The sequence below is a fragment of the Chenopodium album genome, chromosome 2 (assembly GCF_948465745.1).
Source record: "Chenopodium album chromosome 2, dcCheAlbu1.1, whole genome shotgun sequence".
NCBI classification, from domain to species: domain Eukaryota; kingdom Viridiplantae; phylum Streptophyta; class Magnoliopsida; order Caryophyllales; family Amaranthaceae; genus Chenopodium; species Chenopodium album.
This window is the reverse complement of record NC_137835.1, coordinates 63,426,434-63,449,532: the sequence shown is the minus strand read 5'-3', so window position 1 is coordinate 63,449,532 and position 23,099 is coordinate 63,426,434. Positions and strand designations below refer to the sequence as shown.

At 33.3% G+C, this 23,099-nt stretch overlaps 1 protein-coding gene and 1 long non-coding RNA gene across 5 annotated transcripts; one reads left to right on the top strand and one right to left on the bottom strand.

The window, feature by feature from the left end:
• Positions 1-5,732: 5,732 nt before the first annotated feature.
• LOC145586363 (uncharacterized) lies at positions 5,733-7,919 on the bottom strand. 2 transcript variants are annotated; one of them, XR_014100929.1, is made up of 4 exons: positions 7,598-7,919; positions 7,352-7,496; positions 6,707-6,846; positions 5,733-6,067 (listed from the first exon to the last, which is right to left on the bottom strand). It is a non-coding gene; the product is annotated as an uncharacterized LOC145586363 (long non-coding RNA). The 2 variants fall into 2 exon arrangements; XR_014100928.1 differs by having other exon boundaries at positions 6,707-6,843; positions 7,598-7,909.
• Positions 7,920-13,778: 5,859 nt separating this feature from the next.
• Positions 13,779-18,735, top strand: LOC145586352 (reactive Intermediate Deaminase A, chloroplastic-like). 3 transcript variants are annotated; one of them, XR_014100924.1, is made up of 8 exons: positions 13,779-14,080; positions 14,848-14,894; positions 14,981-15,106; positions 15,193-15,249; positions 15,505-15,620; positions 15,721-15,765; positions 16,726-16,799; positions 18,504-18,735. XR_014100924.1 is itself a non-coding variant. In XM_081643164.1 (7 exons), the coding sequence occupies exons 3-7, from the start codon at positions 15,100-15,102 to the stop codon at positions 18,544-18,546; spliced, it is 285 nt and encodes a 94-aa protein (XP_081499290.1). In that variant the 5' UTR covers positions 13,779-14,080; positions 14,848-14,894; positions 14,981-15,099; the 3' UTR covers positions 18,547-18,735. The 3 variants fall into 3 exon arrangements, 1 of the variants encoding a protein (XP_081499290.1); XM_081643164.1 differs by lacking the exon at positions 15,193-15,249; XR_014100925.1 differs by lacking the exons at positions 14,848-14,894; positions 14,981-15,106; positions 15,193-15,249.
• Positions 18,736-23,099: the final 4,364 nt, after the last annotated feature.

The window sequence follows — 23,099 nt, the reverse complement described above, 5'->3', positions numbered from 1 at the left end:
AACATGAGCTAGAAATCCGCCTGACCGGGCCAGGCCTTGCCCGATCGGGCCCGTCTTTCTGGAAGCGAGCTGGGCTTCAAAGCTCTATCTCCCTTTTGTTCTTGGACTTGGTCTTTTAGAGTTCATTAGCCCAAATTCATTCACTTGTTTGGTCCGTCGTGATATATTAACTTGTAAAATCTAGAGTTATCTTTCGTATCAAGTCCTTAATTACCGAATTAAATTTCTCTAACTCGGCCCTGGGCTTAAAATATACGGTCATAAAATATGCTCCGTCTCTAATATATTTGTAGTGGTTCAATAAGCTCCGAAATTGTCATAATTCTGCAAATTCCTACAAAATACCAACTCTACAAAAATACTAAAAAACGTATATTAGTAATAAAAATAGCTCCGTGGAGCTCAAATAAGCACAAATATGACCATGGGACAGGGATTCAAAATATATATAAAATAAACTCATCAAACTCCCCCAAATCAAACCTTTGCTTGTCCCTAAGCAAAGCAATGAATAAATAAATCAATACTTCACCCCCAAAAAAAATTTAAAATTAATAAATATAATTCAAGGTAAATCTGACAAAAATGTATCAAAGTCAACCAATCAAATCCGTCCAACTACCAATATTTCCTACCAATTGTCAAATAGAGCAAACCACAAGAGCATATAGAATTCAAGACCAGTGCTCACACACTCAACTCTCATTTATGTGGCGAGTAAAAGATGTACTCGATCGCTCTCCAACCAACCCTTTTATTTGTGAACAATGCCCTCCCAACTCACACTCTCGTGTGTTTAAAACAATGAACGCTCAACCTACTAGTCGACTCGAAATATGTCAAAAAATAATATACTAATCTATTGTTTAAAATAGACAACAAGCAAACCACCAATGTGATAACAAATCGATCATTGATTACTACGATATAACTTAAATTCCCAACTTCCTTCATATAGTCTCCTTCAATATTCAACTTAATATCTAGGTAGTCAAATTACCGATGCAGTTGATTTGACATGTATAGCTCACTAGAAATCAGAATCTTACTAATACACTTTCTACCCCAATAAACTTGATTTATTAGATCAACCCACAAACTCAACAAAACTACGATTGAGCCGCTCAAACTAGTAATATCGAGTCATTCACTCTAAATTATCAAATAATGTCGCATCAAGTAATAATGTAGCATAGTCTAATTACTTCATACTAGCAATTGAATACTATTACAAGTAAATTAAACGTTCATATAAAACAAGGAAGAATATGTGAATCAATTAAATACCAAATTGAATATTAAAACGATTATACTCAGCGTTTAAACGACGAAACATAAATCAGGAAATTAAAGATCAAATTACAACCAATTCACCAAGTAGAAGCAAACAAATTAGTCACAAAATTAAAAGATGGGGAGTAAATTAAGGAGAACTTATGAATTGAGCCAAGAAATCAAACAGCCGCTGCTCAAATCCACCGTCAAATTCTTCCCTTCACCTTCCAATACCACCCAATCGATCAACCTTAGACCAATTCGTGCTCTACTCAGCCTCACGAACCTTCCGTATTTTTGTGGTAATACTTGTGTATTTTCTAGGAGGGATAATTGGGGATTTTATAACCGAAAACAACCTAGGTTTTCTGGGATTGAAGAGATAAATTTGTGAACAAAGATAGAGATTCATCTTCTCTTATCCTACCTTGAATTTCGGTAGATACTTGACGAAAAATCATAATGGTGGTTTGGGAAAACTGGGTCTTGGGGTTTTCACGCAGCTTTTTCCTCTTTTTCTTCTTATCTCTTTTTTTTTTTTTTTTCTTTGACTCTTGATTTGGCATGTGAACTTGGCATGTTGGAGAGTACATATGGTATTGTGAGCTTCATTCATCCAAGTCCAATTAATACTCCTCTTATTTTCCTACCAAAAATACACAACATAATATTAAGTATCACTTATTATAAAATTAGCTATAAAATAAAATACTAACATAAAATAAGAACTATAAATATTAAGTTGACTAATTTCATAAAATAAATAAAAGAAAACGATTATAAGACTAATATAAGGGACTAAAAATATGGTATATTATGCACTTATCAAGAACCAAAACCAACTTGCATACCCGGTATGCCTTATGAGTCAAGGAAGTAATAGTGATGCCTCACTTTGGCGTAGCCCATCACTACTCTCAATATAGGTCGATAAGTGTTATTTTGGAATTGCAGTTTTACTCAATATTTAGGGACCTAGGGTTTCTATGTTGGTTAATTTAAGTGAACTTAATTAATCATCACAACATTCGAAATCCTAAACATGCATCTATCATATAATTCATATATAAATGATCATGAATATGTAAAGCATAAGCATTTTGATGTATATTGGCAACTAGCATGACCCCTTGAATTCTTCAAGTCTTCAAAAGGTCTTCTTTTGCAACTTCATGGCTTTGTCTCCCAAGAACCTCTGTCTTCAAGACTTGACCAAAATTATGCAACTACTAGTATCTACGATTAGGACTAATATAAATATTAAGGTACAAACATACTCAACGATACGCAGACCGTATTTAGATTTACAAAAATACATCACGGATCACAGTCCGTATTTTCTATCCTAATCAGGCCCCACTAGTTTCCATTTTATAAAACGTGTGAAAGAATATACATTCCATTCATCCATTCACTATTTGTGAATGGCCCACGCATTTTACAACGATAAAACAAGTAACAATGCATAAACACGCAATAACTAGTAACTAATTTAGGTGGTTAATCCAATTAACACGCCTAATTAAAACTAGTGAAAGTTGTTATAACCGATTATGTAAATAAGTGCAATTAATATTTGAAGCTCCCGCTAAATTCTGCATCCAACTTAATTAATCCAATTAATTAAGCCAATAAAACCCAACTATTTGCCAAAATAAAATTTTGCAAATGCCGCTCATAAAACCAAGGCCTAGCCTCCAAAATTTTAATTAAATAAAACAAAATAATTAAAACGATAAATTAAGCAAAAATTACGTAGTCCAAAATATCCAAGTGTCTAGCACTAAGACTTGGAGTGCTCACAACTCGCACACAACTTGCACGATCTCATTGCTTCACAAGCAATGTCTACGCATATTACCCTTAATTATGTACCAAGCTACGCACACATACACGCTCAATCCAAGCCCCACGCACAGCTTACCCACGTCCAGCCATAAGGCGGCTGCCATGGTGCCGCACAGCAGCTCCCCGCACACATGCGCATCTCTTCGAGGCACCCAGCAGCCTCGGCAACCCCATGTGGGTTGCTCTTAGGCCTTGATTTGGTGCTCATACCTCGGGAAAATTCCTGATTTTGTGTGACATTTTTAATCAATTCTAAATTAATTATAGAATCAGTTAATTTTGAGGAAAAATGAAAATATAACAAGTACAACTTAAATAAATTCATCCAAGTGCATAAAACCAAAAATTATTCCAAGAACCATTTTTTAATAAAATAGGTTTAACTTGGTGCAAAAAAAATAAGAGGGCAATTACTCACTATTAATTTAAATTAATCTAGAGATTTTTACAAAATAAAAGGGAGTTGAAAAAATTGAACATAAGTTCAATAAAGATTCCAACTTTAATATTTGTGAATCCTTGAAAAATTATATCTTCCAATATGAAGATAAATAATTTTCTATCACAAGTTTCAAACTTTATGATTCCAATAAACTTAAAAATGATTAAATCAACAAATTTCAACAAAAATTCGTGGAATTTAGTAACCCAAAGTTTCAATCACTTAACATACTTAAAGATTGAATCTTTAGTACTTAGAAGCCTCAAAGAACGACAATTTCACACTTAATAAAATTAATTTGCAATTATGTGAAAAATAAAACCAAGCTATCAAACACAAATTAAATTACTACCAAGTAATCATGCCTAAAGAGGTTTAAAATTGCATATAAAATAAGGATTGAACCAATTACATAACCACCATAAATATGCAATTAATTTTCAAAATTAGGAAGACTTAAAATTTTTCGTCAAAACGAAAAATCCCTCGAAAAGTACAATTATGGTCGTTTTTTGGCTAAAATCCGAGTCAAGGGTAAAACCATTTCTAAAACGCCTTTTCCACCTAAAATTCACTATTTTTGGGTTGAAATCTGGGTTCGGGAGCTGAAGTCAGCTCTAATACGAGGTTAAAATAGATAAAATGAGCTACTAATCTAATTAGCAACTTAAAACCAAAAAAATTAAGCCAAAAAACACCCTGAAAAATATTATGATTATAAAAATAAACAATTGAGGCTCCGATACCGCTGATGGGGTTTGGTGAGTCCGACTCACCGCGAAAGAAACCCCGAAAACAAGACCGCACTCGCAATAAATAAAACCATAAACATAATTAACTTAATGACAAGATTAAGATAATAAATATACCTTTGACGCGTGCTTCGGCTGACCACTAGGGCTCTTACATGAAAGCTTGCCTCGAAAATACGAAGGTCTCCAACGACGATCCACCCACAACTCGAACACAGACTAGGTCCAATGCCTTAAAGTTAGCAAGGCCCGACCGAAACCCGAGTAATTGAGTTCAAAGGTTTTCACAAAGGTGATGCCTTTTTTAACTCTTGAGTTCAAAGGTTTTCACTACTAGTGATGCCTTTTCAAACTTTTACTCAAGCAAGTAATCCCAAGCCATTCCTTGGCTATTTATAAGGAAAGCTTTCTTGTGAATTCCACTCATCTTTCAATGTGGGACTTTTTCACAAAAATATCCCTTATGCATGGAAATATTGATGAATTTAACACTTAGTTAAATAAACCAAGGAACAAGTAACAAGTGTCACATGGTTAGGTGAGGACCACTTTCTCACTTGGTCCCCAAGGCAACTCACATGCATTGTGAGCTAACCATGTCTCACCCAACCTTGAGCCCCAAGTTGGGTTCGGTTGGGCCACTTTCATTTGGCCCGTGTCCATGACCCGTCACCCGGGTCCACGGCCTCCCTTTGCCACATGCGCTGCCACCATGGCGCGCTGCCAACGTGGCTGCTGCCACTTGGTGGTTGTTGTCGCTTGGTGGCTGCCAGCGTGGCTTCCACGTGTGCTGCCACATGGCGTGCTGCCATGTGTGCTGCCACGTGGCACACTCCTATTTGGCGCGCTTCGCTTGTTTTTGCGTAGCTAGGGTTTTTTGCTTGTTACTTGAAGCATTTTCCCGTCTCTCCAATTCCTAAATTTTAGCTCGACATTTGAGATTCTCCGACGCTTGATTTCGACACTCCAAGCTCGAATTTCTGACGTCTAAATATAAATTACTCGGTCAACTCATTAATTCCTTTCGAATTAATTTGTCGCTTCGGCTCGTTAATTGCTTGGGTGTGACCCGAAGGGTTCAGTTAAGATTAAGCTGTAATATTAATTATGCATTAATATTACTGATCGAAAGCGGCCTCCGGCATTCCGATCACTTGACCTTACTAATATATTAGCTTTCTAATAATTCTGAACCTACTATCAAAATAATACACTTGTTCGGAGGACACCATTCCTTTCATGCCGTAGAAGTTGTGTCTGCAACCCAACCGACTGCAACCGAGAAGCAAGAAAAACATAGTGACGAACATCATCTGCGGAATAAACACCAAGCCCTCCAAACGCAAATGGTAAGGTGGCTAAAAATAATATTAACATGTACAACAACTATGAATGTGAAATTAACATATACAATATAATTCAAAAATAATAATTCATATAAAAAAAACAATAATTTGAATTTATATAATTTCATAGTTTCTTTAAAAATAATTCTCACCAATATTTTTTTGTTTAGCTAAAGAATCTATTAAACAAAACAATAAAAAGTCAACTTTGTCTCTAGATAAGACCATCAAATTCCTTAATAGAAAAGGCAAAATTAACAATAGATAGCAGCAACTAGTAGTTTCAACAGTACGTGGTAACAGGGCAGTAGTCAAAGCAGATAGCAGCAGCTTGGAACAACAGTAGCAGCAGATAACAGCAGTATCAGTAACAACAGACTCTCTATGTTCAGGACGTTATCAGCCTAAACAAAGAATAAAGGCACCGAAAATTAGTATCAATATTGCCAAACCAGAGAACACATAAAAAAAAGTAGTAAAGAAAAAATTTCATAAGGGAGCCCAAAAGCAAGAAGTAGAGTACAATAAAGAGCATTCAATCAACTTAGTCAGACATTATATTTAAGGCTATAGCAAATGTTTTTCTAAATAAACTGATGGAAGAACGAAAATGTACAGGGCAAAGATTAACTCTGTGAATAAATTATCAGGAAAACAAGAATCATCATGCTAACAACTTGATAGTCAAACACTATACCTCAAGTCATCCAAGATGCTTAATTCTTTCCAAAACAAACCAATTAAAATAATAATGAAGATTATTAACAAAATCCAGTGATTGAGCTAACAACAACCCCCTTCAATTATCCAAAATTTCTAACAAAAACATACAAAGCTAGAGAACTTTAATAAGCCACATATAAATGAGCAAAATCAAGTTCTGACCAGAACTTTTGTTGTTCAAGATGGTTTACTGAGAGCACATTTCATACACATATTATCCACAAACATAACACTATGAGTGTATGATAGACCTCTTCCTTCCAATTCATATTATTAAAAAAAGAAGTAGAAAAAATCAAACGAGAAATTGGGTTAAATACCTGGTTATTAGTCAGCTCATATTCGAGCTTGTTTATTCAATCACCATCAATTTTCTCTTAAGCTTACATAAATCCCGTAGCATTACGCGTGAAACATTATATTCAATAACGCAAATGCCGAGATCTTCACTATTAGCCTGCTTTAATTTTTTATAGAAGAAGGTGAAAATAGAGGTTAGAAAGTGGGAGTGTAGGCCGCAGAGTGTAGAAGACAGAGAGAAAGTGAGAGAAAGCAAATGGTGAAACAAGAAAAGGGTATCCTAAGAACCTTAAATTGACTATACTGTATAAATCAATTAAATTGGTGAGAAATTAAACCAAACCCTACTAACCAATACATACAAACTCATATCAATTATACTTTGTATAAATCTATTTCCCCAAATCATCAAATTAATGTTACAAAATAATCTGAACAATAGAAATTGAACAGCTATTCATCATATTAACCAACAACACGTCATAATTTCATTGATTTCAAACCAAAACAGTAAATCAAATAAGAATCAACATCATTGTTAGAATTTCAACTTGCAAGGGAATATAAGGATTTGATTCAGTTTTACAACGGAATTTCAACATAGTTGATTTTACAATAAAAATTATCAACTTTAAAAATAATGACAATTAAATAAATTGATATACCTGAATTTCGTTAAAATAAGTTGCAAGGGAATTATAGCAAATTGCAAGAACTCGCCATACTTCTCTTCGTCGCTACCATCAGAACCTTTAAGATGAAAATCGCGGCCAGCAAGAGCTTCAATGACGCTCGACAAAATTGCAAACCCTGAACAATGAACAACAACAACAGTGAGAAACTACAAATCTCATCGCAATTTCGAATATCAACAAAACAAAACAACAATTGATTCACAAGCATTAAATTACCTAAAATTAAAATCAATTCCCAATAAAAATTACGTTTCGCACAACTCAACAAAAATCAATTCGTGAAAAAAAAAAAATTAAAAGCAAATCAACAGATCTTTATGAACAGAGAATCGAAAGTAGTTAAGAGGAGAGATCAGAAAAATGGTGGGATGGGAGGGATGGGAGGCCTCGTAATCAAAGCCTTTAGAGAAGAATGAAGAAGAACGATGGAGAAGAGAACTATAGAAGTTATGGAAAAATCGAGCGAAAAAAAGTACTTATTTTTAAAAAATAAAAACAAAAAAAAAAAATTTAAAAAGTGTAACATTCTAATGTTACCTATTTTATAAGTGTTACCTTATACTTATCAGGAGCGCCTTGACAGGGCAATGGCGAATCCCGTTTGGCTGAATACTTATCCAAACACTCAGGTGTCACATCTTGCTCGTACCTATTCCGATCACAATCCTATTTTAATTTCTATTTTTGATAATCACAAGGGTGGTCCTTACCCATTTAGGTGTAAGACTGCTTGGCTTGAACATGTTGATTTCTCTTCGTTTTTTGTTAGTAATTGGGATGCGCATAATTTTGATTTTCTAAAAGGTAGAAATGAATTTCTTACTAATATTAAAAAGTGGAATCATGATATTTTTGGAAACATTACTAATAAAAAAGAAGATTGGTGGCTAGGATCAATGGTATTCAGATTGCTTTATCTAAAAAGTTTTCTTCCTTTCTTGTAAATCTGGAAAAGGAGCTACTTTTTTATCTCAATCATATTTATCATATTGAGAGAGTTATTTATGCTCAAAAGGCTGGTTTGGATTGGAGGAAAAATGCTGACTGTAACACTAAATATTTTCATTTACTTGCTAATATTAAAAGGTCTAGAGGGAAAGTTTTATCTTTAAAAAATGATGATGGTATATGGATTGATGATTTAATTCTTTTAAAAAATATGGCTAGAGACTATTTTTTGAAAGTTTTCCAATCTGTTGATACTGATGTACTAATCTAATGCATGCCTATCGTTTTCCTAAAGATAGCTTATCCTTTTTCTGATCCTAGCTTTCTGTTGCCTCCTTCTCCTGAAGAAATTAAATCCATTTTGTTTCAAATGGACCCCATCAAATCTCCAAGGCCTGATGGAATACAGCCTCTATTCTTAAAAAGACATTGGTCTTCTCTTAGTTCTTCTATCACTAGTTTTATTTCAAATTGTTTTAATACAGGGTCTATACCTTCGGCCATTAATGACTCTTATATATCTCTGATTCCTAAATGTGATTCTCCTAGTTCTATGAAGGACTTTAGACCCATAGGTTTATGTAATTCTATTTATAAACTTATTACTAAATGCATCTCTAACCGTTTAAAGCCAATCATGGATGAGCTTATAAGCCCTTTCCAATCTAGTTTTATTCCAAATAGATCTATTGAGGAGAATATCATTATTATTAAGGAAGTAGCTCACCATTTTAATAAGGTTTCTAATAAAGCTAATCTTATGGCTCTTAAGATTGACCTATCTAAAGCCTTTGATAGCTTGGAATGGAGTTTTATCAAGGACACTCTCCTTAGTATTAACCTCCCCCTTAATATTGTCAATCTTATTCTTAGTTGCATCTGCACTCCTAAGATTTCTCTCCTTTGGAACGGCGAGATTACTGATTCTTTTGTTCCTTCTAGGGGTATAAGGCAAGGTGATCCCTCTCCCCTTATATTTTTGTTCTTTGTCTTGATCGTCTCTCTTGTATGATTCAAGATAAAGTTAATAGTGGAGTTTGGAAACCTATGAAAATTGCTAAAAACATCAATATTTCTCATCTCTTTTATGCGGATGATGTTTTTCTTTTTGGAAAAGCTACTTCGGATAATATAAATTCTATGATGGAAGTCCTTGAGCACTTTAAAAGAATTTCTGGTCTTTCTATTAATATTCTCAAATCCTCAGCCATCTTTCCAAAAAAAAAAAATGAATCACAATGTGAGAAAGTCTATTTGTAGTGTTTGTAACATTACTAATACTACTAATTTTGGTAAATATCTTGGTATTATTATTTCTCATAAACGTTTAAACCAATTAGACTATTTTCCTCTCCTAGAAAAAACTTGTTCTAAAATAAAAGGTTGTCAAGCTAAGCTTTTAAACATGGCCGGAAGATGTACTCTTATCAAATCGGTTTTAAATTCCTATCCTGTTTTTGCTTTGCAAACTAATATTTTGCCTTCGAGTGTTGTCAATGAACTTCAAAAAAAATGTAAACAGTTTCTTTGGAACAGGGTTAATCGATCTAAATACATCCCTAGAACTAATTGGAAGGTTGTTTGTGATCCTATGGCTAAAGGGGGTCTAGGTATTAGAGATTTGAAAAGGTGGAATTTATCTTTTATGGCTAAACTGGGGTGGAAAATTCTAACTCAAGAAAATAAACTTTGGATTAATATCTTAAAGAATAAATATTTGAAATACTCTAATTTTTTAGATTACATCCCTAAAGCTTCTGATTCTATCATTTGGAAGGATATATTACGTGGTAGAGACATCCTTAAAAAAGGAATTGTTATTAATATTGGAAATGGTCAAGATACTTCCCTATGGTTCCATCATTGGATTGGTGATTGCCCTCTTTATCTCTTGCCTAATTTACATATTCCTAACTCCAAAGGCCATTGGAGAGTCTCTGATATAATTAGGAACAATGAATGGTGTTTAGATAGTATAATTCATCTTATCCCATCCTCTATTTGTTCCTTGATTCTTGCTCACCCCCTTCCTAAGTTAGTTGATGTCCCTGATAGACTAAATTGGACTCTTCACAAATCTGGTGGTTTTACTATCAAGTCTGCTTATAATTCTACCCTTCCTCCTTCTAATCTCAATTCCTCTTTTCTCTCTTCTTTTGCTTGGAAAAACCTTTGGAAGCTTAAGATCCCTTATAAATATAAGATGCTACTTTGGAATGTTGTTAGAGACATTCTCCCTTTTGGAAGTACTCTTAAAAAAAAATTGCTTGCTTCGATCCTATGTGCATGAAGTGTGAAGCTCTTATTGAGGATAGCATCCACATATTCAGGGACTGCCCTAACTCTGGTGCTTTTTGGTCTTTGGTTTTCAAAAACTTGAATTCTTTCAATATAGATTTACATCGTTTTTACAATACTAACTTTTTGGATTGGCTTGATTTTAATCTCACTAACTCTCCTTCTTGGAAAACCCTATTCTCAGTCGCCATATGGCATCTTTGGAACACCAGAAACGTGGCTATTTTCGAAGAAAAAATGGTTTTTATCCATTCTACTTTTAACAAGTTTTATGTTGATTATATCTTTTGTTTGAGATTAAATCAGGCTGCTCCTATGGATATTTCTTCTTCCTCCGATCCTTTTAGCCCTAGAGTTTGGGCTCCTCCTCAGAAAGGTTACTACAAGCTAAACACGGATGGGTCTTGGATGAGTATGACCAATGCTGGTGGAGGGGGTGTCATTAGGTGCGACAAAGGCATCTGGATAACAGGTTTTGCCATGAACTTCAATGCCATTTCTGCCGCTTCAGCTGAGCTTTTAGCTATAAGAGAGGGGCTGCTCTCTGCTTGGGAAAAAAAGATCAAACACTTGGAGCTCGAAACTGATGCTGACAGTTTAAACAAAATGCTGAAAGACCCCAAGTCTTTCGAGGATGGTGATTTGGGTAACATTATTTGTGATGTTTCCTCCCTCCTTGAGAGGGATTGGAATGTTATTGTTTTTAATGCTAGTAGGACGGTTAACCATGTTGCAGACAGATTAGCTATGATGGGGAGAACCAAGTTCAAGATGGGTGAAACAGTGTCTTACTCCTACCCTCCTCCTGAAGTTTTTCAGACATATGCCATGGAAATCCCAGAGGTGCAAAGTGCCTAGTTATGCAGTGTAGCTCGCAAGTTATCAATATTTTGCTCTGAACTATATTCACTCGGTTATGATGATGTATTATATGTTTTTACCTTTTGTTCTAGGATAAACTTTAATGATTATGGGAGGTTTTTAAATCCCTATGATCATCTATCTTTTGGTCTGATGATTATCATCATCGGATTCACCTTACTATAATATAATATAATTTCCCTTTCGCGTTAAAAAAGTGTTACCTTGTACTGTTACTTACTTACTTTTATATTAAAAGTGTTACATTGAGTGTTATATTAGTAAAAAATGTTACCAAAGTGTTACTTATAAATCTAATAATTTTGCATTACAGAAAGTATTACCAAAACGTGTTACATAAACTCAATTATGTACTAGTGGATAAAAAACAAATCGGATTGAATCAGGTGCTTATCGGGTAAATTTCGGTTCGGATTGAATTCAGACTGGGTCAAACCGGTTCAGTTTGAGTTCAATTCGGGTCAAATTGGTGCCTAGTTAAGTTCAAATCGAGTCGAATTCGGATTCAGGTTGAGTTCAATTTTGTTAGATCGGTTTTGGGTGTTGAGTTTCTCAAATCAAATCATATTAGTTACAGTTCAAAATGGATGGTTTTGTTCGGTTCGATTTGGTTTAGACACCTCTAACTAGGGCCCATGAGTTAGCTAACGCTTGTCAATCTACTTTTACTCGTCTTAGTAGCTAGTTTATTGTTTAGTTGCTTTTGTCAAAAAAATATACATATATCAATAATAATATATGAAATTAAAGGGGGTTTTGGGTGATAAATTATACTTTCCCAAAATACCCCTCTCATCTTTATTTTCTCTTATTTATTTTTTAAAAAACTCATTTTTTTTTTAAAAAGAATATAACTACTATCTTTAAATATAAAAAATAAAAATAATAAATAATTGTTATGAAAATATTGTGTGGATATCCATTATCCTCTTTGTATGTTTCCGGATTATTCTAGATCTAGGTTTTATTGTTATCTAAGCAAACCCTACTTATTATATTCTATGTATATATACCCCTAATATATAAAATAACATAGATAGATCAATTCTCTCTCAATCCCTGATGTTTTCCTTTATTTTCACAACACGTTATCAACTATTATTATTGATCTAATCTTAGTTTTACCTTGTATAAGTTTCGTTGCTTCTAATTGTTTACTTTGTGTTTGGTTTTGTATAAGGTATAGCAAACAAATTATGCTATTATTATTGTTTTTATTTCGTGATTATACCTACTCATCGCTATCAAACTTAATTAGCTTTTATCACATGATTTTGTTATGTTTATGTGATATGTTTATTATTAATGATTTAAGATTATCTATCATTCATCGTCATGATAATTTTATGTAATCCTTGCATATAAATAATAAAATATATTGATGGTCAGTTTAATTGGTACCTTCTTTAATCTAAATATCAACGATTTATACAATAGAAGTGACCACATGTTAATTAAATATGTTGTAATGATACCATCCTGAAGATGGATATGAATAAATGTCATCGACTATATATCAGCTACAAAAGCCCCAATGAACTTAAAGAACACCTTAATCGTGATAGCCCAATGGATTCCAAAGATAAGAAACTTTAAATAAGAAAGGAGCAATTATTGACAATAATTTGACAAGGTGATACATTTGAATAGACCTCTAGAACTGATTATATTTATTAATTAATATGTACCATAATTATATAAAATACTCCATAAGAGTATAAAATGTCCAACAAGATTAGCATGTATCAAGATTATACTCCAGCAGAGTATGAGTTAATATTGGATCAAATATTAGCTGATTGTCTTGCCAATAGTATAAAGAAACACCTGTTAGTGTTCTAATATCACATCATATTCATGACCATCACTAGTGGAAAAAATCTTATTTGTAACAAGCTATTCGTAACGGACATATGATTTTTCGTTACAATTAAGTCATTCGTAACGGGCAAATTCAATGTCCGTTACAAAAAAGTTGTGAATTGGGCAGGAAAAGGGTTATTCGTAACGGACAAATTGGTGCCCGTTACGAATAAGTGGTTATTCGTAACGGATAGATTGGTGCACGTTACGAATAAGTTGTTATTTGTAACAGGCATTATTCTGCCCGTTACGATTAACTAACTAATCGTAACCAACAAATATTGCCCGTTACAAATAGAAAAGTCAACAGAATTTTGACCTTGTTATTTGTAACTAACATGGGGTGTCCGTTACGAATAAGGTTTTAAAGTAAGCCCTAAATTTTTACTTTCCCCTTTCTCACTCCCTCTGTCAAAAAATTTCCTCTTTCTCTCTCCAATATTGAAGCAGCTCCCGCGCGCAAGGTCGTCGTCCTCACCTCCCTCAACTCCATTGAAGGAGCTCCAAGCTCAGTTCAATCTTTTGCTCCTCTCATTCTCACTCTTCTCCTCCATTGAAGCGCACTTTGAGTTCTCCATTATTGAAGCGCACTCCGAGTTCTCCATTATTGAAGCGCACTCCGAGTTCTCCATTGAAGGGCTTTTTGAGTTCTCCATTGAAGCGCTGTCTGAGTTCTCCATTGAAGCGCTCATAGTTCTCCATTAAAGCGTACTCTTTCTCTCTCCTCCCCCAATTTCGTAACCCTTGTTTCAGTTTTCTTAATTGCAATTACTTAATTATAGGTTTTATTTTTTTTTCCCCAAATTAATGGATTGATTTTACTATTTTCCATTTGTTTTGGGTTTTATTATGTTTTAGTTTAAAATCCTTTGAATTTTGAGCTAAGTATGAATTAATTGATTGATTTATGAGGGGGGGTGGGTTATTAGCAATACTTGGTACTTTGGTAGATATGAGAGGTTTTCTCAACGCCATTGCTCTGTGAGAATCTGTTGAGACAGGTTTCATCAAATTTGTTTTGAGTGTTACGAGGTTGAAAAAGGATTGAAGAAGATTGCATCTATAAAGTGTGAGCAGCAAGGCGGACAATTACTAGCTTGTGTCTAGTGTTTTCCGAAGCTGTCTTGTTGCCATTGTACTTGCAGATTGTGGACTTGTGGTCTTCCAAGAATCTTAAATGCTTCTGTATTATGCTTCCTGCTGGAATTTTAATAGTTGATCAGCTGATTGATTTTATGCATTTTCTCCTACATTGTCCTTTGGCATTATATGTACTCCCTCCGTTACATTTTACTCGCAATAAAGGGGTATTATTTGTGAGACATAAAATATTCCTTTGTTGCGAGTAATATGTAACGGAGGGAGTATAATTATTCCATGATGTTTCAATGTTTTCTTAGCTTCCTACAGATCCTACCTTTTAATCAGTGTTTTATTCATATCTTTGAGTTGATTTTGGACAAATTTAATGGCAGGTCATGTAAATCACTCTATTTTCTGGAAGAATCTTGCTCCAATTAGTGTAAGTGTCAGTACTGAGATATTATTGTTATCTAGTTTGTGTGAAATTAGACAGATGATGTAAATGATATCATGACATTGTTGCAGCAAGGAGGTGGTGAGCCTCCAAAAGCTTCACTGGGTTGGGCAATTGATTCAAACTTTGGCTCTCTGGAAGCTCTTATCCAGAAAATGAATGTAGAAGGAGCTGCCTTACAAGGTTCTGGATGGGTGGTAAGTTTCAGTCTTAGAAACCTTTAGTTGACCTTTCTTCTTTTACCCCTTCTTAACTATGTGATAATCTGAATTCATTGGAGCAGTGGCTTGGACTTGACACACAGTCGAAGAAGCTTCTTGTTGAAACCACTCCAAATCAAGTGAATGCCTAGAGGCCCCAGATTGTTTTCTTTAATTAATAGGAGCAAAGCTTGAAATTTCTTGTGTTTCTAACGTGATGTTCTTAGAAGGAAATTCCTTTGTACTCAAATTAAGACAGAGTTATACTGTGATAGTATCCTCTTTCATTTGCATGTTGGCTGTTGGGTTTTCTAGTCTGTATGGTTGTGAATTTGTGATCACATTTTCTTAACTAGTGATGATTTATGAGTGTGTTATCATTTCCGCGTATGTAGGTTTAAAGGAAGTTGTTCAAAAAGACAAGGCTCCTGCGGCATTGGGACCATATTCTCAAGCCATTAAAGCAAACAACATGCTCTTTGTATCTGGTGTTCTGGGTCTTGTGCCTGAGGTTTGAGTTTCAAATCTGATTATTTCCAGCTAATTTTGTCAATTTGTGCTCTTGTAATTGTTCTTGCTTACTAATGTAAACAATACCTGTTTGAATGCAGACGGGAAAGTTTGTATCAGAAAATGTGGAGGAACAAACTGAGCAGGTAATGAAAATTTTTGCAAACTGACACGGTAACTTAAAGATTTGTTATAGCTCTACTATCAGGAAATCATTCTTTTGTACAAGTATGCTGGGGGTCTAAAAGTCTTGTAATTGTGAAGGACCCGTGATGACTCAATCACTGGATAGTAGATGGACGGAATGACAGATTTATGAGTGTAATTATATATTTATATACATTTAATAAAGGAAGTTTTGCCTTGACGAGCTTGTTAATCTCCTTTTTCGCTGCTAACTACTCTACTTGTGCAGCATTCTTTTGGTTAGGATGGGAGACTGGGAGGTGGGGTACTGTTTGCCAAAGAAAAGTTCTTTAAACTATCTTGTGCTGATAATATATGCTTAGTAAAGGCATATCTCAATGCTCTACAACGGGTCATTTGCTTATTCATATTAATCAATATTAGCTAAGACAAATATGATGCTCAATGAGTCAAACTGTCAAAGTGCCCATATTAAATTCGCTTCAGTGGCTGAGTAGTATCAATTTATCAAATGCTTGTCACTTGTCTGCATTGTAAACCCAAATTTTGTTTTTCTGTGCTCAATGAAATGCCTAAAACTGTAGCAAACTGCTGGTTCAAAAATACTGCTTTTGATGTGAATAAGTTGGTCGGCTTTCATTTGCCATGAAGATAAACATGTTCCTTTTACAAACTGTAGTTTGATGTATGCAAGTGAGCTATTTGCAAATTGCCAATTATTGCCAAACATGCATTTAGATTATCATTTTGAATGAACTTTTAGGCATTCTACAATTATTGTAGACCTCTAGTGTTCTTGCTTCCAGCACGGTATCGAGGTAGGGGCAGTATATGGTTCGTGAGTTTGGCATATCTAGACTTTCAACTTTTATTTCACTTAGTTCTTTTAAAAAAAAATCTCATATTTTGGGCCCTAAAGTGATAGAGGTGTTAATAATTCAAGTCATCTTACATTTCAGGTTCTCAAAAACATGGGTGAAATTTTGAAAGCTAGTGGGGCAAGCTACTCTTCTGTAGTCAAAACAACCATCATGTAAGTGCATTTGCTTCTCAATTTTCCTCCTTGAAACGCGTATTTGTATCCCTTTACTTGGAGTGCAAAGGTGTCTTAGAAGAGGTTAGTAGTTTTTTTTTGCAAATTTTGAAACCTTTTTAGCTCTATACGCTCCCAAGAGTAAGATAATGGTCAATTGTTATTGATTTCAATTCATAAAAATCAAAATATAAGGTAATTAAGGATGTTTAGTGTTATATTGTGTTAATTTGAACCAATACATGAAAGATAAGAAAGGTAGAAGTCCCTTAGGCAATTTTGAAGCCTTTTTGGCTCTATACACGCCTAAAAGTGAGTAAATGGTCAATTTTCATTGATTTCAATTCATAGAAACCAAAATATAAGGTAATTAAGGATGTTTAGTATTATATTGTGTTAATTTGAACAAATACTTGAAAGATGGGAAAGGTAGAAGTCCCTTAGACAATTTAGAAGCGTTTTTGGCTCTATATGCTACCAAGAGTGAGATAGTGGTCAATTTTCATTGATTTCAATTCATAAAAACAAAAATATAAGGTAATTAAGGATGCTATGTGTTTTATTGTGTTAATTTGAACAAATACTTGAAAGATGGGAAAGGTAGAAGTCCCTTAGGCAATTTTGAAGCGTTTTTGGCTCTCTACGCTCCCAAGAGTGAGATAATGGTCAATTTTCATTGATTTCAATTCATAGAAACCAAAATATAAGGTAATTAAGGATGTTTAGTGTTATATTGTGTTAATTCACCAATACATGAAAGATGGGAAAGGTAGAAGTCCCTTAGGCAATTTTGAAGCCTTTTAAGCTCTATACGCTCCTAAAAGTGAGTAAATGGTCAATTTTCATTGATTTCAATTCATAGAAACCAAAATATTAGGTAATTAAGGATGTTATGTGTTATATTGTGTTAGTTTTAACAAAAACTTGAAAGATGGGAAAGGTAGAAGTCCCTTAGACAATTTTGAAGCGTTTTTGGCTCTATAAGCTCCCAAGAGTGAGATAATGGTCAATTTTCATTGATTTCAATTCATAAAAACCAAAATATAAGGTAATTAAGGATGTTTAGTATTATATTGTGTTAATTTGAACCAATACATGAAAGATGGGAAAGGTAAAAGTCCCTTAGGCAATTTTGAAGCCTTTTTGGCTCTATACGCTCCTAGAAGTGATTAAATGGTTACTTTTCATTAATTTCAATTCATAGAAACCAAAATGTAAGGTAATTAAGGATGTTTAGTATTATATTGTGTTAATTTGAACAAAAACTTGAAAGATGGGAAAGGTAGAAGGCCCTTAGGCAATTTTGAAGCGTTTTTGGCTCTATACGCTCCCAAGAGTGAGATAGTGGTCAATTTTCATTGATTTCAATTCATAGAAACCAAAAAATAAGATAATTAAGGATGTTATGTGTTACATTGTGTTAATTTGAACAAATACTTGAAAGATGGGAAAGATAGAAGTCCTTTAGCACAATTTTGAAGCCTTTTTGGCTCTATACGCTCCCAAAAGTGAGTAAATGTTAACTTTTTATTGATTTCAACTCATAGAAATCAAAATATAAGTCAATTAAGGATGTTATGTGTTTTGTTTCTATATTATGAGTTTTATTTCTATAATTTGGTTCATCACATTTATTCTAATGATTGTTTTTATTATGGATTGTTTTTATTTTGTAACCTCTTTCATATGTTTTTTTTTCAATAGGATTTTTGTCCAAGAATTGCCCCGTATGATGTTGACGAGTTGAATGTGGTTCGAGAACAATGGGCGCAATACTTTAGAAGTAAATATTTATTGAATGCATAACTATTAGCTTAGGTAGAACAACGTAATATTTTTAGTGTTGTTGTATATGTTGGATAAATTTATACAAGTTTTTATTTGTAATGTGTTACTACTTCAGTTTTTATATTACGTCGTATTAATTTTTACGAAAGATTGTTCGGTATAATTGCTTATTTACAGGAACAGGTATATTATAACAGGTTTTAATTAATATATATTAATTATATATAAATACATGCTGTCGAAATTAAATAAAATGAAAATTTAATTTAATAATTATTTGTAACGGGCAGCAAAATTGTCAGTTACAAATAACCAGTTATTCGTAACGGGCATTTTTGTTGCCCGTTACAAATAAGTGTTAAATTATATACAATAAAACTCTATTCGTAACGGACATTTAAGATGTCAGTTACGAATAATCACTTATTCGTAACGGGCACCTAAAACGTCCGTTACGAATAAGGACTTATTTTAATACAAAAAAAAAATTTATTCGTAACTGACATTTCAGATGTCCGTTACGAATAACCCCTTATTCGTAACTAACATTTAAAATGTCCGTTACGAATAATGAGTTATTCGTAACGGACATCTAAAATGTCAGTTACGAATAATGGGTTATTCGTAACGGACAGTGCCCGTTACGAATAACAATGGCCATCCGTAACGGCCGCATACGTAACGGACGCTGCCCGTTACGGATGGCCCCTTTTTGCCCGTTACGGATGAGGATTTTTCCACTAGTGCATGCATAAATTACGTTTAATAAAGTGATCACTAGTGTTGGAAAACTGACCAGAGTTCAAATTTAGAGAAGTGATTGGATATGATGATTAAATTTGGTCATCCGGGTTTAATTATTACCCGTTATGAAAATCCGAACTTTCATTTGATAATGTGCTGACGCTCTCTCAATGCTAGATATATGAAATAAATTGAATGGAAAGACATAACATTGAGATTGAGCTATATTTGAATTGTGATTCATAATAATTTGTACTGATGAAATTTCAAGAGTTATTAGGTTTTTGTTTCTTATATAAAAGAGTATTGGGTGACTAGAAGCAGAGGCGGAGCCAGCCCGGGACAAAAGGGGACAGCTGTCCCCCCACTTTAAAAAAAATAAATATTATTTCATGCGCTATAATAAATACAACATGATAAATGGAGCAGTGGTAAAGCGCTTCTGGAGTGGGTTGCTCAACCCGGGATCAATACTTTCCATGCAGCTTTTTACTTTATTTTTATTTTATCTTTTTTCTTGGAAGGTTAATTTACCTTATTTTTTAGTTACAACATTTTACGTTTTCATTTTCTGTAATTTTTTGTTTACTTTTTTTATTTTACCTTTTTTTTAGGTAAACCAATTTTACTTTTTTGCTTTCTTTAATTTTTTGTATATATGTGATATGTCTAAGACAATTTGCCTTCCATTATTTTTTACAATAAAGTATATTTATAATAAGGAACAATGATAAGTGCATTTAATTACCTATATTATCTTATGTTCAAATTTGTCAAAAATTCAAACCCATATGTAAATTTTTTATAGACCCTTCGGTATTTAAATACTACTACCTCCGTCTCCGAAAGAACGACTCATTTGGCCTAATTTTAGTCCCAAAAGAATGACCCATTTGGCCTAATTTATGTCCCAAAAGAATGACAAATTTGCATTAAAACACCCACCAATTTGCAATAATATTTGTGCAAAATTAGCTTCCCCATATAAAAATTTGATTTTCCATGTAATTTTATTACTTTCTCTCTCTATTTTTTTTACAAACCCCATCTAAATTTATTTTTTCAATATACTTTTACTTCTTTTTATTTAACTTTCCTAATATACCCGCATAATCAACCCAAATGGGTCGTTCTTTCGGGGACGGAGGGAGTAATTATGTACCATCATAGGAGGAATAATTAGTTTATGATGTTAGATTCTTTAATAAGTATTTTGGATGTTGTGAAACTTTAATTCTTTAACTTTTTTTTTTTGACAGAATTGTTTAACTAATTATGTATTCAAGTATTGTTTTTTTTTTTTCAACATATATTTTTGTCAAACTATGCGACGTTCATTTGTCCCCCCGGATGGAAATTCCTGGCTCCGCCACTGACTAGAAGTTGACCAAAATAACTTATGTATTATTGTCAACTATAGGTGACCAGAAGCTCACCTAATACATTATTTAAGTCTTTAAAGACCCAGAAGATCACTGCCTAGTAGAATTACAAGCAAAGGATTTATGCTTGTATAACAATTCTTATGATTGGGGCTATTATATGTCAGCACATAAGAAATAGGAAAATAAGGAAATTCAACTGCACAACATATGTCTCCCCATTGATGTTGAATTATTGATCTCCTGAAGAGAACAAATTGTGAAAGATTTGATAATAGATACATATGTGTTATGCAATGTATAGTTAATGAAGAAATTATTTAAAATTGTTCTCTAGAAGAGATAAAAGCTTGTTTAGTATAATTTTTCAGAGAAATATATTTCGTTGATTATGATCCTCCCATGAAATGAATTTTATTGCAAATTTGTTTACTAAGTTGCTGAAGAATTGTGATGCCCCTATATATGAGATTTATACCAACTTAGGGGGAGAATTGGAGTAAGTTGGCAAAAATTAATTAAACTGATGATCCCTAGCCAACTTTCGTCCATATGTTATCAAGATATGTTGCACATTGAGATAAAGCTTGCCAATTGTATATACTTGAATCACTACACCTGAAGTGTAGATTGTATAATCGGTTCCAAAATAAAGATGTGATATATGGCAAGATAGTGCAGTTGACACTTTTAATATTGTAATAGTATATTAATACCAGGTGTATGAAATACCCTTGAAGTTGTGTAGATATCTAAATTATTACAATAGATGGCCTATGATGAAAGAATAATTATGAGGGTACCAATGAAAAATGTATTCAGATATCATTGTCAAAATAGCATGCAAGTTAAAATTGTGCCTTGAGAAATTATATGATGATACCGGTATATGATGGAACCGATAAATAATGCATATGCATGATATAATAGACTAGTGAATAAGGGATGTAGGATATATGGCCATTTTAATGTCGACATAATGATAATAATTAAAGTTTGTCATGGACCAGAAGTCCAATGAAATATGGATTTTTAAAATCCACACTGTACAATGTCTTGCATTATTTCGAGTCTTATGTATGCTCATATACATGTGTGAGTCATAGGTTACTGGATTATTCATTGCATATGTTCGAAGTTGTTAGATGCATTACTTATTGTATAATTTGTTTAGTATGTTATCATATATTTTTTTTATTCATATTGCATGCATTACTTTCTATACAATAATTGTGGCGTATGTCAATGTTCATTCAAAGTATAGTAAGACATATTTACAGCTTTGATGGAAAATGAGAAAGAGATATTTATGTTCCAATGGGCTTATAATTGTGATGAAATTATTCCTGACGCCGATTTAATTGCATGATATGAATCATGTAAGAGAAGAGTTCCTGAAGAGCTTATGTAGGACAAATTTATATATCCAGCCCTACAAAATTTATATTTTGAATATTGTAATTATTATTAAACTTTTAGTATATGTGACTAAATCATTGACATTTCAACCTGAAGTTTGAGCATATAAGTGCTAGTAACGAGAATTACTATTTGTATATGAAAGAGAACTATCATGTCAATTATTAATATTCTAAAGAATCAACAAGATACTTATGCGTGAGAGTATTTTATCATGGTCCAGAAGAATCATGATCAATGTATATAATTACATGTGTTATATTATTACTTCATACAAGATTGAAAAATCAACATTAATAATATCATCATATGTTTCCATATTATAATTAAGGAATGTTTAATCAAATAATAATGAACATCAATTTCTATTATTCACGGCCTCCAGAAGAAGACATAAGTATAATGGTTAAGTCAACTTTAAACAGAGATTTGCAATAATGATGTTAGAAATAAACACATGTATGGTGAAATGAAGATACTTCACATGTTCACATGAAGACTTGAAGATGCAACTTCAGTTTAGGAGAATTGAAGATCAACGAATGATATTTTACTTACTCCATATGAGAATTGAAGATATCCAAACGTGTTGGATTCATTGTTGCGGCACTAGAAGATCTCAAGTTAAGTATTCATCAGGGGAAGAAAATCCGCGCTGCACTCTTTTTCCCTTGACCATGGTTTTGTCCCACATTGGGTTTTCTTGGTAAGGTTTTTAAAGAGGCAGCATCTCGAGCGTATTACGAAGAATGTTATATTCTTTTTCCTTAATTAGGTTTTTATCCCATAGGGTTTTTCCGATTAAGGTTTTAACGAGGCACAGTCTTCGATAATGGAAATCCAAGGGAGAGTGTTATGAAAATATTGTGTGGATATCCATTATCCTCTTTGTATGTTTCTGGATTATTCTAGATCTAGAGTTTATTGTTATCTAAGCAAACCCTACTTATTATATTCTATGTATATA

What these genes read in the sequence shown, in the direction of transcription:
- LOC145586352 (XM_081643164.1), top strand. An exon ending in TTCTGGGTCTTGTGCCTGAG is followed by an intron (nt 15,621 to 15,720) that starts GTTTGAGTTTCA and finishes GTTTGAATGCAG; the next exon opens with ACGGGAAAGTTTGTATCAGA. An exon ending in TGGAGGAACAAACTGAGCAG is followed by an intron (nt 15,766 to 16,725) that starts GTAATGAAAATT and finishes CTTACATTTCAG; the next exon opens with GTTCTCAAAAACATGGGTGA.